A 15973-nucleotide genomic window follows, 5' to 3' on the forward strand; every position below is an offset into this window, starting at 1 on the left:
TCGTACTTTCTGGTCGAGTTGCTTTCTCTTTTCACATTAGTGATGTTGAATCCTGATCGAGGCACATTTATCCAGTCAGCGAACAAGGCTGGCGGTTACGGAAGCAGGGAGGTCCATTCTCTTACGCCTCAGAGTGTGAGCTTACCCCATGCCATCCGGAGAAACATCACCGTACGTCCTCTACCTCACAATATACACCCAGTGAACCACGCAGAGCGAAGGGAGGCCCACGCCCTGGCCATACACAAGCGATACGGGACTTTACCCTCTACAGCCTACACGGACGCGGCTTCTTACTCCAGACGCGCAGCCACAACAGCCACCGTAGTCGTCAACACAGAACATCGGAGCAGCATTTCGCTCACACGAAACAATCCCCTCCAAGCCGAGGAAGCTGCCATAGCCCTCGCGCTCTCCCAAACAGGGGTTGAATTCATAGTGACCGACTCCCAACAGGGGTGCCGCAACTTTGCTAGCGGCAGAATTCATACCACTACGCTCCGGATCATCAATCAAAAGCCGCCAACGAGATCAGTCATGATCATCTGGGCGCCAGCTCATCAAGGCATTCCTGGCAACGAGGTTGCCAACCACGTGGCTCGAGATCTGAGCCACCGAGCCGACGCCGAGGAATCTGAACCCGAGCGCATGCACCCTCTAGTCTCTTACCAAGACATCACACAACACTACAAGCTAACCCGCAGAACATATGCACCCCCACACAAGTCACTACCTAGAGAGCAGGAGCGATTCCTCCGAGCTCTACAGGTTAATACATTCCCGCACCCAACCAGAAATCACCTCATATACCCTACGAAATTCTCTCCGCAATGCCGCTTCTGCGCAGAGCCCGGGTCCCTCAGGCACATAGTAGGGGGTTGCAGAGCGGCACCATTAAATCCTCCGAACCCTTACCCCACTAACGAGCTTTGGGAAAGAGCCTTGGCCAGCTCCGACCTCGAGGATCAGCAACGGCTGATTGCGAGGGCCCAAGACGCGGCCAGAACTCAAGGCATTCTGGAATGAGGACGCCTCTCCAAAGCTTCATTCACCGAATAAAAATGTTTATTCTCTCTCTCTCACGTCTATTTAGCTCAGCTTGCTGTATTTGTAATGCTGTCACACTGATAGCTGCAGTAGTCATTGTTACTGATCTGCAATGAAATTTTCCAGAGCTCGAAAGGAAGCATGCTAAGAGTAACACACATCAATACTGAAGCCACATCGATTGAAACACTCTTTAAAGTGCCCATATGACGGAGATATTATTTTAGAAAATCCGTCTTGTTTTTTCTAATGTCCTTTGACGCAGTAGGGGCTGTCGTAGCATACATGCACGGAGATGTTCGACCCTTCCGTTACACTGACTCAGCGCTTACAGCGTTTCACTGGTAATGGCTTGGGAAGGACCTTGTACTGAGACAATCACCAGTTTCCGTTGATTAGTATAAGTCTATTCCAACACATACCCCAGAATTTCTTGGGGGATCATATATACTAGTCTTCTGTCTTCTTCTCCCAATGCTTCTTCGTTCCCTTGATACCCTTTTTTACTCTATAACAGAGCACTGGTCACCTGCTGTGCGCTTTGCATGACCTAAGCAAGTCAAAAACTTCCTATTAATCTCAGGTGAAATAGCACGGCCAGCAGCTAATGGTCCGCGATTTCAAACACGGGGCACTAGTTTTTCAAATGTCATGGGCACCACGCAGTCGCTTGATTTACCTACGCTTACAGATCGGAAAGTATTCCTCAGTGATTCCTCCGAACTTTCACAGAAGAAGTCACTTGTAATGTGTCGTAGAAGCACGCCGCCGGAGGTAAAAAATACTATAAAATATACCAGCGGTTCAGTGCAACATACCTTGTATCAGTGCTTGCAATTTTGGGGCTAAAATTCAATCAATGGTTATATTAAAAAGACAGAAACATCGCGACATAAGTAGCAGCAAATCATTCCAGCGTTTCTCATCATTTGGGTGTAAGCTTTAACGTCTTAAGAATGCGGCCACGCGATCCTCCTCCTGCTCCATTAACAAACTTTTTTATTAGTAAACACATTTCTCAATTTAATCCAACATATCCTCCGGAAGCTCTTCAAAAAAAATACTGTTTTTGAACGTGCCAATCAACGGCATGTTGCCGACTTGATACTGACAGATGCCCACAAGTAAACCACGGGTTATTCACGGGAAAATACCTACAGGTAACCTTTGCCAAATTATGGCACCAAGATGAACTGTTAGACATTAGAAGAGATGACTGCGTATCGTTCAATACAGGACCAAGCGCATCTACAGATAATTAAGCCAATAACATGGTTATTAAGGAGGGCGCGTGGAATGAGAGTGCTGATAAGCATCAGTAAATGCGGTACCCCAGATTTTGGTGCGCCGAGAAAACGAGCGCGCGATATAAGACAGGCTTTGTGTCTAGAACAACACAATTAGGAATCTGGAGCAGTGGGTCAGTGTGACCTGGTTATGGGCCTAAGTTCCAGCAGGCTGCTAGCCGGTGGCGTGCGTTCGTTGTTTGTTTGTATCGCTCTACAACACCCCCCCCCCCCTCGCTTTTCTTCTTTCTATTTCGCCGATTCGGCTAACATATGAAACTGAACATGACCAGAGATTTTACGCCAAGTGAACAAACGAAGTATCCAACACGGTCTATCTTTTCATTTCAGCTCAAGTTTATCTTGGAAAAGCATATAGGATAGCTGCGCGAAGAACAAAAATATCATTGAGAGGAAGGCCCTAACATTCTGGAATACCTTGAATTGCTAAATTAACAGGCCGGCAAGAAGTGAAAATACAAATTGATGTGGTTTTAATTAGGCGTACAAATAAAAGACAAAATGTAGAGCAATTCAGCAATATCACTATAATAAACTCGCAGCTTATGCAAATACGAACTTTCCTACCTAGGCATTTATGTACAGTTAAGTAATAAATTTTGAATTGTTCCCTAACTATAAATACCAAAAGAGAACATAGGCTATTTCTTAACCGACAAGCGGTTAGAAAGATCTCTCATTAACCTAAAAAGTGCCCCCTGTGAAGATTGTTGCTTCTTTGTGCTTCCTGTACAAATATGATTTTCTGCAAGCGTTGCTGTAGGCCTCGTTCGTAATTGTTCTTTCTTAAAAAGTTAGTAACTAGGTTGGAAATTGATTCCTTGCTCAACGTTTCTCCTTGTTCAGTACTAGATAACTAAAACTAAAAATGCCTGTATTTATCATAGAAACAGCTTCTGGATTTTTTTTCGTAATCTCAAGTTAGGGGAAGGTGTGTGAAACACGGTCTTTACTGAAAGTGACTAGTTCAAGGTCTACAGAAATCACTAGTGTTCTTCAATTTAATCAAGAACTGATTCAACACAATAAACGCCCTCTTTTGTGAGTCTGAAACAGGTAGCCTTGGAGCCTGGTATGACTAAAAGCGCGAGGCAACCTTTTACGGGTCGTAATTTGACATCAATGAATAATCTGTGCCCGGCGAAGTAAGATGCCACGCGACGTATTTAAGGTATTGAACAACAGCAAATCATGTATGCTCTGTTTCAGGATCTGAAAAGATGACGTTTGTTGGGCTGAAGCGCGCCTTTGCTCGGACAGGTGCTAAAATTATTGGTGCATAATATGCTTTCATTATTAGAGCGCAGCTATTAGGCTGCCGTTCCAGCGCTTAGTGTCGGCGTGCCTTGGCGTCGTCCCACGAAGTAACCGAGCGAACGAGCACAGTGAAGGGTGAAAGGCCAAAGGGGGAGCGTGGCGGGGGATGAAAGGCGGTGATAGCGACGACAGCGCGAGGAGGAAAGCGGAGGAGGAGGGTATGGTGATAGCGTGAACAGAAAAGCGTGGTGCCGTGCAAGACGGGCTCGGCGGAAACGACCGCTACGAGGTGGCGCCAGAGCAACGCGCCATCGTCTGTTTGCCGATAGCATGCGACGAACTCGTCCACCGATACCACATATGGAAACAAAGGACTGCATGACCGGAGGTCTGTCTGCGGCGGCTGCTGTGAATCACGTCCGCGCATCACCCATGCGCTGCCTCTGGTGATCCCCCGATTAGCGAGGCAGTCGCGCCACATTTCGCACCGTTGCAATGTGCCGAACGAGACAGATTTGCCACGCCAGCCAATATATCACAGAATGAAAATACGCATAGAGCTGCGCTGAAATTTCGCATTAGGCAGCGTCGTAATTGTAGGTAATTTTTTTTTTCAATTCACTGTTTGTTGCTTTTTGCTGTATAAGAATTCGTACACCTGGGTACGCGGAAAGCGTATTGCTTCTAAACTTTTTCTAGCCTCCTCATTCAGTAACACCAGTACTGCCTACCTATCTCAATCAGCAGTGCCTATAGTTTGCAAATTACTGTTGTATGTTCTGTTTGCGCTCGATTTTGAGTCGACTTCTGTAGAACCTGACGTGCTTCCGACTCATTAAACGGAGCAAATGTACTGGAGTGTCGACTGTGTGCAAGAATTATTAACAAGAAACAACTATTTTGTTGCATTAGAGCTCTTCAAATAACTTCTCAGTTACCAAACAACTACTGCATATTCTTTGTCTCGTGTAAGAAAAACTTTCGCAGTCATGTTAGCGGTCACAACTTCCCGGTTACTCACGTCTAAATACACCCTCACCGCTCAACAGAAACGCATCGGGATTGTAGGCATTGAGTGGCTGAAGAAGAGAGAAATAGAGAGCAAGAACAGGAAAGGCAGGCAGGTCAACCAGACGAGCACCCGGTTTGCTACCTACAGTAGGGGTACGGGAAATGGGAATCGAAAGAGGAAAACGGGAGAGAGTAAGCACTGAGTGCGTGTGGGAGAATGTACAGGGACACTATAGACGGTCTCTTAAGCCGGTGCACTTCAAGTATTGTACTAGTGCACCAATCGCTTTTCGTGCCGGTGACGGGTGGGGACATGGTCCGAGTATCTTTGACTCGGAGAACGGTATTGAGTCCAGTCGGTTTAAAGTTGCCCGCAGATAGAGGCGTTGTACATCGTAGCGAGGACAGGAACACAATAGGCGCTCGGTGGTTTCCTCGCACACACAGGAGTCACACACTGGGCTCTCGGCCATTTCCATACAATAGGAGTAGGCGTTCGTGAACGCCACTCCCAACAACAAGCGGATGAGCAAGGTTCTGCGTCCTATGTTCTTAACATAGGACACAGCTTGATCATTGAATGAAACAGGATACAGTGACATTTGTTTGCGCGTGAAGCCAACCAATGCGCACTTTTCTGCAGACACACTCAGGCCTTGTTATCGGAGATAACACGTTAAATCGCTCTGGTACCATTCCAAGCGAGCAAGAATCATTCTTTTCATCACTTTGCCGACACAGCTCGAAAGCGCGATCGGACGATATGATGGTGAATCAAGCGGAGACTTTCCAAGCAGCTCGATTTCCATTATTTAAGAAAGGCGCCGTTGTGCCAAGACTCATTGTAGCAGTTGAGCAGCTCACCACGTGCGTCATGTCCAAGGTGGCATAGGGCAGCGTACCTGATGCCATCTAGTCCTGGTGACGAAGACGGCTGCAGGTCGCCAACGCAGCGTCGTGCTCTTCGAGTGAAAATAGCATGTTCATTTCTGGTACACGTGTCTCAGGGATGTCATTCAGTGCGGCGTCAGCATTGATGACCACGGACCCAGCAACCCGTGCACAGAAGTCTTCAGCCACTTCAAGTTCCGAGCCGACTTGGTAGAGGACCAGAGCAGCAAAGGGCTTGCTTTGACGCGGAGATGAGCGAAGACCCCAAACCGTTCTCCTTATGTGGGAGAGCGATTTTCAGGGATCAAGGGATTGACAGAAAGTTTTTCATCGCTTGTCTTCCAATTTATCCATACGACGCTGGACATTCTTTTGTGTGCATCGTGAAGCCCTCAGATCAAAGATGGACTTCGTGCGCCAATACCTTCTCTCCGCCTGTCAGCTTGCTGCATGCAGCCTCTCCAGTTCTGTGTCCAAGTATGTTCATCTTGCTAACCTTGTAAGCGAGCAGATGGATGTTTTCAATGCTTCAGCAACTGCTTCTTCGATAGTGTGTGAAAAGCCTTCCCGAACGACATGCGTCATCCATATGCTTCTTAAACCTCGACCAATCGACTGTACGCCGGACATCAGAGGAGCATTGATCAACTGCTCTAATCTTTATGTATGTTGGAATATGCTCGCCCCTATGTGTTTCTATGTCCATAAACCATTGAACGCTCGAGGCAAAGCTATAGGCCGTGTTTCGCAGAAATGTAGGGCTGCCGTCACTTACACAACAAATATTATGGTGGGTAGCAAAGGAGGCAAGACTAGTGCCTCTGGAGTCAATTTTAGTACTTCCCCATTGCTGGTGCTGCACGTTATAAGCGACTGTAATATCCCAGGGGCCATTGGTCATTAGTAACATTTTCTTAAGTCGTTTGTCGTCAAACTGGCCCACTGAGGATATGCAGGCTCTGCAAATGACGCAACTTTCTTTTTGGCATGGAGGCAGACATATTGGTTGTCGTCATGAGGCTCTATCGCGTTAGCGACATATGTAAAGTACGTGCGGTTGTAGATGATTACTTTCGTGCTCGCACCGCATATGGGCGAGATGAAAAATTCGTAACCATACAGTCTGAGTGGAGTTGATATATTTGGTTCGCAAATGACCAGTATGGGGAAGCGATCTGTAAAAATGAAGTGGCGAAAGTCTGCTATACGGGTCCTTAGACCGCTCGCATTCCAACGAAAGATTGACACACATTTAACTTCAGTGCGGAAGGGGACTATTGGTTGAGCCACGATGTTTAAACGATGCTAGTGAGCACAGGATTTAGGGCGTCCAGTATTTGCAAAGCACTTCGAGCTGCTGGTGTTTGTAGCTTGTTCAGTATGATGCGCATTGTATTAATTAGCGATTGCAGCATTACAGCCATCTACCTGTCTTGTTCGCCCAAATCTCCACAGTGGACGTCGGATTGTCCAGCAAAAGTTTGCTGTTATTCTGTTAGTGAACGGTGTCGTTTGGTAGGGCTGGCCAAGATTAGGCAGATGTGGTCTTCTCAGTGGTCTTGTTCTTCGTGGTCCTTTCCACAGTGCCTGGCCTGGGCGGTAAAGGAGGAGGTGGTGTTACAGGAAGTGGCATGCGCGTCGCAGAGACAACAGCTTTCCTTGAGGAGAGTAGGCGACGGGAACGTCGCTTCCTGATTTCATCAGCGGCTTCGCGATGAGATGAATGATCTTTCGCCATCTCTTTCAAGATGGTCGTTTCCTTCTTTATACGTGATCAATACTTCAATGATGATTGCCGTGTCTATCTCGGCTCTGAAACGGGTGAACAAATACAGAACATGTGTTTTGCTTTTTAATCCCCAAGGCATGGTGGCGCTTTCTTCTCAAAACAGTGCTTTAGGGCACACTCCGACCAAAGAGTCTTTCGTTCATGTTCTTTTTTGGGATTACTAAGAAGTTAGAATTGAGCTGGGAGTTTGTGTGTGCTCATGAAGTCCCGGGCAACCTACCTTCCATTTAGGGACAAAGGCAGCCGAACTATTTGTTGCGCACACGGATTTACAAAGCGTGGCGCAGATGGCGGACGCAAGGCGACTCAGACTCTGAGAGTCGATAGCTGTAAATTCCTCTCTGCCATGTGTGATTGAGTACGGGAGGCCCTCAGAAACCCCTGTAAACTCGTTCTTTCTTATCTCCCTGAATGCTAGTGCATAGGTGTATCCATCTCCGGCGCTTTTCATTTGCACTACTTGCGGATGTGCTGCTCTCCTCAGAAATACAGCCTTTTTTGCGTAGACTGTACTGAGGCAATACAATCAGGAAAGTGAACAAGAAGGGCTGTAAGCTTGTTTCAGTGGCCTAAGGTGGCTTAATCGGCACAGAATTAAGCCGTGAATGATGTAGCTAATGTAGTTTGGACACGCCTCTATGAAAAAAAAACAAAGGTCGCATACTATGCGATGATGGCATTTTACTCATAACACTGAAAGGCCAATGCAGGCAAAAGTTCGCGCTTGTGTCAGTGCGTATCTTTATTTAAACCAGTTGCAAATTACTCATTCAAAGGTCTGCGGGTTTGAAACGAAAGGCCAATAAAGCACGTAGGACGTCTTTGCCCGAGCTAGAAGCAGCATTATCTGTGGTTTTCGTCACGAAGATGAATGTCCTTTCAGGGATCTTGTTGAATGTTAGAGGAGACAGTCGAAGGGGAAATATGACGTATGAAAGAGCGAATTAACAGAAAAAAGTAAAAAAAAATAATAACAAAATAAGCTAACGTATGAATGAAAAGCAAACTGTAGAAACAAGAAAAAGTAATGCCCTGTGAAGCTGACAAAACTTAAAATCTTCGAGGCCAGGAGTACTGTTCTAGTGGTAAGCGGCGCAGGCGGCCACTCCGAAGGCGACGTTCCTCATAAAAGTACGTAAGTACCCATGAAAGTGTAGGGGCAACAACCGCCACTACGTGTACCATACGCAACCTGCTCGAGTTTGGGGGTACGACTTCCATCAGCGGCAAGTTATCGGTAATATATTTTATTTCTTTTACATGGATTAGTACCAGAAGGTCACAGGCAATTTACACAATCTACAGTCATCGTGAGGCACTTTCAAGGAAGCATGAAGTTCATTTACCCGATAGTTTCGGAGGCGTCACTCTTTTTAAGTAATACTGAGGTTAATGGGCAACGCGACGGGCGTGTCATTTTCCCTCATCTTCCCGCACGTGGCATCTTCAGTAAAAATGCAGTGGTTAGCCTAGTGACATGAAGTCGGGGAAAGAAAGACGATAGTTTCTGCGCAACGTTTATGGGCATTGGAAGCTCGAAGCAGAGGTTTCATTCAGGCTCAAACTATTCAATCAATCAAGCTATTCAATCAAACTATTCATATATAATTACTAGATAATTCATATATTATTTATACTATCATACTAAATTTACCCGCCGTGGTTGCTCAATGGCTATGGTGTTGGGCTGCTGAGCACGAGGTCGCGGGATCGAATCCCGGCCACGGCGGCCGCATTTCGATGGGGGCGAAATGCGAAAACACCCGTGTACTTAGATTTAGGGGCACGTTAAAGAACCCCAGGTGGTCAAAATTTCCGGAGTCCTCCACTACGGCGTGCCTCATAATCAGAAAGTGGTTTTGGCACGTAAAACCCCAAATATTATTATTATTATCATACTAAATTTGTAATACTTAATAAGTATTTCCAGAACCAGTTTTCCAGCTTCCAAAGTAAATACTGCTCCTTTTCTTTCCCACTTAAAAATAAACTATATGCCACGGCACCAAACACAACTTTATGCATGACAACTTGAAAGGAACATGGAAGTCTCACGATTGTTAAGAAGAAGCTTTAGCTCAGGTGTTCCTATCTAAATATATGTAAAGCAGAATTGCTTTTTATCGGCAAGAAACTACGAGATTTGTTGCATTTAAAAGAAAAACTTAAGATCTAATGACTGTTGGTTTCGAATTTTTTCTTTCGCTGATCCATTTTTTTATTAAACCCGCCGTGGTTGCACAATGGCTATGGTGTTGGGCTGCTGAGCACGAGGTCGCGGGATCGAATCCCGGCCACGGCGGCCGCATTTCGATGGGGGTTAAATGCGAAAACACCCGTGTACTTACAATTAGGTGCACGTTAAAGAACCCCAGGTGGTCGAAATTTCCGGAGTCCTCCATTACGGCGTGCCTCATAATCAGAAAGTGGTTTTGACAGGTAAAACCCTATAATTTTATTTTTTTTTATTAGAGACTGGCAAATGACACCAATTTTCAGAAAACGATACTATCACTTTTACAACTCTATAACTCAACAATAAAAAATGAAATCACAATTCCATGAATTTAATCTAATAGAACATCTAAAGCGAACAAAATTGATATGTTACACGTGAATATCAGAACATCTTGTAATATTTATTTACTTATTCATTCATTCACTCATTTATTTATTTATTTATTTATTTATTTATTTATTTATTTATTTATTATTACCCTCAGGGCTTACAAGAAGTATTATAGTGGGGAGGGGCTTTAGGATATCAGTACATATAAAATAAATACAAGAAGTGAAGAACACATTTATATCACAACGAAAATACAGCAACTACAGGTAAATGAGCACAAAAGTAACACACCAGAAATGAACGCTTAAAAATCAAGTAACAAGAACTGAAAAACGAAAATACGGAATAAAAACAATGAAAGAAACGATAGCAATAGGTGACAACGCGATAGTGTATGAAAATACAGCTTTTGCAGAATTCTTCTATGCAACATAACGAATTCACGTAAGATATAAATTGACATATCAAATTTGTCCGCTTTGAATGATCTAATGGATGTCGTTTACAGAATCTCGATAGTTGTTCTTGATGCAAAGCTATTATTTGCAAACTTCGTGCTTCTATTTTCTTCTAACTTCCGAATTCTCGAAATTTTTTTGAACAAAATTCAGGCCCTAAACAGATATTCCGTTTGGAACAGTCACTAGAATTTAACTTTCTCTCTCAAATGTAACAAATCTCATTAATATCGGTCCAGGGCTTATCTAAGAAATGCGTTTCTACGTTTTACATGTATTTGAATAGGCCGCGGCGGAGTTGGGCCCGAGCTATAGCTTCGTCTTAAGTATCGAAGATTGAAGATCAGCCGCAAGCTTTCTTTATAATACATATGAAGATGCGTTGTGTCGCTACACGTGGCGATCGCAACAGGCAGTTCTTTCTCATAAGTTCTGGCGGGTCTTTGCAAAGACAATGCATTCACGGCGGATATAAAGAAACCCGGCACTACAGACGACTTCCAAAGCGATTCAGAGGGGAATGAAGGATAAATTGGAAGATGGGCTAGAGAAAAATTCATGGAGTCACCTAAAAAGATATATTTTGGGGAGGGGAGGGGTACTTCAAAAACGTTCACCATAATAATGATCGACGCTCCCATCTTCGGGCTGTTTCTTCTTTTCGATGGCCGACTGCTTTTCCCTCCCTTTCAGGCAACAACGGCCACCCCAAAAAGGAAACAAACCCGAGTCCCGAGTCATTAGGACGACAAATTATCGATCGCCCGGCAGTGGCAACAGTTCTCTACAGAACAGCACCCTCTCGCTTCCTTCAACCCACTTTCCTCCACTATTCCCTCCCCGCCGTTCTTTGTCGTCGCTGAACGGTCGCTGCAGCCGCACAGAAAAAAAAAAAAAACAACGAGCCAACAGTTTACCATGCAGCGGGTAAGAAATGAACGCACTGGAAAAAATAAAATGTTGGGAAAGAGAAGCTGGGAAGAGAAGCGTTTCTGTTTTCGCATTGCGTACTGCTCCGCTTGGCAGCTACACTTGTTCGCCAATTCGGGACACGTGAGGAGAGCTGCAGCAGCATGCGGCTCAATGCGTTCCGTGTTGCGAATCCGTCGAGTCACTCGTGGGCTCGTCGCACGCATCTGTGTATCCTATGTTCAAGCTCCGGCGCTTCCGTCGGCGAAAGTTTGACGCCTTACTTGAGGTGCGTTTCCTTTCGCTTTGCTGCGTAGCTTTTCACAACACAGCGCTCGAAATAAAGCGCCCTCGGCAATTCGTCGAGGAAGAGGGAACAGTAGGCCACCGCAAACTCTGTGGCGGAAAAGAGGGCGCCGTGAGATTTTGAACATTCGCGCACGTGAGCCCACGCGAAGTCTCCTTTAGAACTTGCCTCCACAAACCGAGTGACGAGGTGTTAGCTACAGCCGGAATCGGGTAATCACGGTGTCTCGCAAGCGAATTCTGCCTTGTCGAGTTGCGCCATGTTTGGGTTTAATGTGATTAGCATTGCAAGAAAACTTAACGGAGATTTCGATATCCATGCTGGTATCTAACCGCTTTCCGTTCACGCCCACTTGTTTCCCTGCGTATGTGCCTCTGGTATACTTGTGCCGCTCTTCGATAAATCTTTTTGACACCAACGTTGATCGTTGGATATATGCCACTGAGTATGTGCCGTCATTTAATCGCCATCCTAATGTCGTCGTGAAAAGGATATGGTAATACGAAAATACACGTGGTGTTTCTGAACAATTTACAACATTGTATAGCGATAGAAGATGTGATAAATGCTAAAAACCAGTTCTAAGCAATAATAAGTGAATGACCCGACTCAACATACGAATGCTGTCGTAATAAGAATCAGGGAATAAAGTTGGAAAACGCGAGCTCTATCCTGATTGCCAAAAACCACTCAAAACATAGATAACATTTGCTAGTAAAAGAAGGCGGAAAACAGAGCTAGGACAAGCGAAAGGGATTGTATGCAAGATGGCTTCTCCGCCTTTTGTACGCTTTAATATTGTACAGTGACACACATTTATAATGCTGAACGACTTCATCTCTACTGTTAGCTGCACCAACTTCAGCCGGTTTGCAACATTCCGCGACTGACCACGTTGTACGCCCGCCGAATCCCGTCTTGCTGAATAAGACTGTCGCGCCTCTCGAGTGTGTCGTGGTGCTTCCCGGAAACGGCCCCGTCAAATCATCGCGTGATGTGCACGTATCACATAAGGTTTGTCAACGCTAGCTCAGGGTTAACTCGACAATAAATTGGGGAGAACAAAATAAAAACAGTAAAGTGAAGGGAAGCTATTTACAGCAAGCGCGCCGATTCAAACGGCCATATCGATATTTATGTGCGTGTGCTTCGCCGAATGTCAGAATCATTTGTTTTCCCGCTTAACAAAGTGAGAAGAGTACGTGAGCGCAACCTGTGCAATCACTTGATCACGCGCGGAGCAAAACGAGATAAGCTCTGTAATGATTTCTGCTAGGAAATAGATTGCGTGAAACGCTCCAGTTCTAACATTGGGGCCTGGTAACTTTTCTTTTTCTTTTTAACCTGTCTTTCTCGTTTCTTCAGCGCCGCAGCCGGCAGACAGGAAATAAGAACTGTGCGCGTTGAAAGGATTTGAGGTTGAGGGGGGGGGGGGGGGGGGAGGGGTAACAGGGGAACAGGCGCCAACCAAAACTAAGCCCAAGAACGTCAGTGTATTTCTAGGAAGAGTAAATTAAAAGTTCAGGTCTATGTATTGTTGTAACGAATAGTGCATAATTAAGGAAAATGCGTTTTGCTGGTAACTGGATGTAGAGAAAAAGTAAAATATCCAAATGTTTTCAATATTAACTCCGTGAGATATAAAGCAATAAAGCATGCTCGCTTGTTTATAAAAGGCAGGCTAACATGTTCATGCATGTGTAGGGACAAGTTCTAAATGCTGACCCTTCTTTTTTGCCAGTGGTTGTTGTTCAGGCTTTTTTCGTTTTGCCACTCGCTCATTGTGACATTTAATATACATACGCAACGCCATTCCCTCTACACTCCTGCGTTTACAAGCTTCTGGTGATTTCGACACCTCTTATGTTAGCTCCCGAATCTAGATTTAGTGGTTACTGCATCGCAAAACCTCCCATCAAAGAACATTCGTTTGGTGCTGCACTCGGTTTCTGTAAGTTTTTGCGCAAGGCCTTGATGATGTTGAAACAGGTGTTGATGTCTTCATGTTCGAATTTATCTGCTCATTTCAGTGTACCTGACGGTGATCACGTATCTTTGCTAAAGGACCCTTTGGTAACCACCTGCGTTTATGAAATATATGGTTTCGCTTTAGCATCTCTTAAGGGAAATGGTGGCGTGAAGGGTGACCATATAGCACAAGAACCTCCTTAACATGCCGATTGCATCGCATCACTGTCGTATTGCTGCTTTATTCACTAAATTTTAATTTTGAAGTTGCTCGTACATTTACTTTTACTTTATTATTTATTTATTTCTCCGAACTAAAACTTTGGGATCCACCTTTTTGAGGGTCAAATGTTGCGGTCCATCTCCAATAACTATTTTCGTAACTACCCAGTACCCACCATTACTGTAATTCATTCGGACGAATTACTCATTCCTCCAGGCCCATCGCTAGTTCCCAGATAAAACACAGCACGTGTTTCATCCGTGGTCAGGTCATAATTAGAGGCCAGGTAAATATTTGGACCAATATGTGCACGTGCTAACACGTTGGCTACTTCATTTCTCAAATACGGTGACTTTCCGTTAATTGGAAGAAAGTGCACGCTTCATTTGGCTTCTGCAGTTAAGCCCGCTTTCCTAGACCGGCTCTCCGGCGACTGCGCTCCTCGATAGCACCTCTACTGTGCCAGATCTCAATCCCGTCTCTGCGGAATTGACTGCAGTACCCAGGCAAGACGGTGCAAGGGATCACCAATTTTTTTCGGGTGTCGCGAAGAAGGTCGGGCGAACAGTAGTGCCGCCAAACAGCGTCGTCTGCGCTTCGGGCTCAAGACGAGATGCGTCCCCGAAGTGTCGTTCCCATCAAGCTCTTTGTGCAGCCGCCGTAACGACGTGTCTCCGATGCACCATGGGATTAATAGCGGGAATCGCCTTTGCCACGGAGCGGGAGAAGCTCGCCGACAAGCGCAGCGAACGGCTCTGTGTGTGTCGCGTCTCGGGCGTGTGCTGATGAGCTCGGCACATCTTAGCGTTGGTAGCATTGTCTGTGCAGATCGTTTCCGCTGAGTTCTATTTCGACGTGCAGACCGCTAAAAACACTTTCCAATTTGTTCACTTCGCTGTCTAGTCTAAAATCACACGAGTGAGCGAGCCGTGCGCTCACACACACGCACACACGTGCACACACACATGCACACACACACTCAATCACTCACCCAAACACGCCTACGAGCAGGCACACACACACGCACCCACGCGCAAACACATAAACAAACAAACAATGCTCTTTCTTGCGCTTTTACAAGCGAAGGGGTGGCGGAATTGCTAGTAGCCTCCCATTGAAGTATATGAGGGTGACTGTGAAAGTCAGTTAACATAGGCGGAAGGTGACCTGTCAGATAGAAGGCAGCATCACGTAAGATGAAGAGCAATATGATGCTAACTTAGTGGCAGAGATGCGAAATGAAACAGTGGCTCAAAGTGCCAATAGTACAGCTTGGGGTGACGATGAGCACCCGGAGCCAGCGAAATGATTGTGTCAGTGAAGCAGAGCGAGATTTGAAGGACTAACGTACCCGTACAACACATGTTTGCCGTACAGATTGCGCCTAGCATGCTATAATTCCAATCTAAAGTTAACGTGAAAGCAGGCATATAAGTAAAAGGTAAATATAGGTGAAAAAAGCAAAAGTGTGCACTAAATCTGTCATGTTTCAGCACATTGCCAGTGTTAATTTATCGCTAATTTGCTAAAACCAGATAATTTCGTTGTAGAAAGCAGCCTGAAGATCAATAACACTAACAAATATCCTATTCAGGCTACACTCACTCAAACTCTTGAAGCTATTAAGAACCGCGGAGCACGTTTCATCTTATCAAATTATTCACGTCATTCCAGTGTCAAATCTATGAAGAAAACCCTAAACTTTCCTGACCTTTCGTTGCGCCGAAAGACATCTCGCATTAACCTTTTTCATAAAATCTATTATTATAACAAAGAGCTGAAGGACGTTCTGTTTCATCCACATCATTGTATATCTTCAAGGACCTACCATCGCTTCAAGGTGGGTCTACCTTCTTGTCGCACAAAATCGTGTAATGACTCTTTGTTCCTAGAACAAGTGTCGCATGGAACCACCTTCCCCCCACAATGGCCAGCATAACTGATGACCACAAGTTCAAGATCGCTCTACAAGACGTCTTGTAATATTTCTCTTTTTTTATTTTGCTGCACGCCTTGCCACTTTTCTCCCACTTCTTTGTGTAGTGCCTTTGGGCCCTGAAAGTATCTTAAATAAATAAATAAATAAATAAATAAATAAATAAATAAATCCGTTGAACGTGCGTTTGTGCGTGTGACGCGAACATCACTTCTTGCTCTCCGGCTACATAAAACTCCCTGCATAAATACTTATGATGACACTTCTATAATGCCCGAGCTTTGGTGAGATGACGCTGTAT

General features: G+C 45.1%; 1 protein-coding gene across 2 annotated transcripts in view; it reads left to right on the forward strand.

Annotated features, from left to right (window-relative positions):
• jeb (jelly belly) overlaps positions 1-15973 on the forward strand; it is a 250618-nt gene that overhangs the window by 4634 nt on the left and 230011 nt on the right. The window contains exon 2 of one of the 2 annotated variants that reach the window (XM_065432385.2): positions 11023-11202. The exons of the other annotated variant lie outside the window; for it this stretch is intronic. Coding sequence (XP_065288457.2) covers positions 11023-11192 — 170 coding nt within the window. The 3' untranslated portion in view covers positions 11193-11202. Of the gene's footprint in view, positions 1-11022; positions 11203-15973 lie in introns of those variants that run through there. 2 annotated transcript variants of the gene reach the window in all.

The sequence above is a fragment of the Dermacentor albipictus genome, chromosome 5 (assembly GCF_038994185.2).
Source record: "Dermacentor albipictus isolate Rhodes 1998 colony chromosome 5, USDA_Dalb.pri_finalv2, whole genome shotgun sequence".
Taxonomy (NCBI): domain Eukaryota; kingdom Metazoa; phylum Arthropoda; class Arachnida; order Ixodida; family Ixodidae; genus Dermacentor; species Dermacentor albipictus.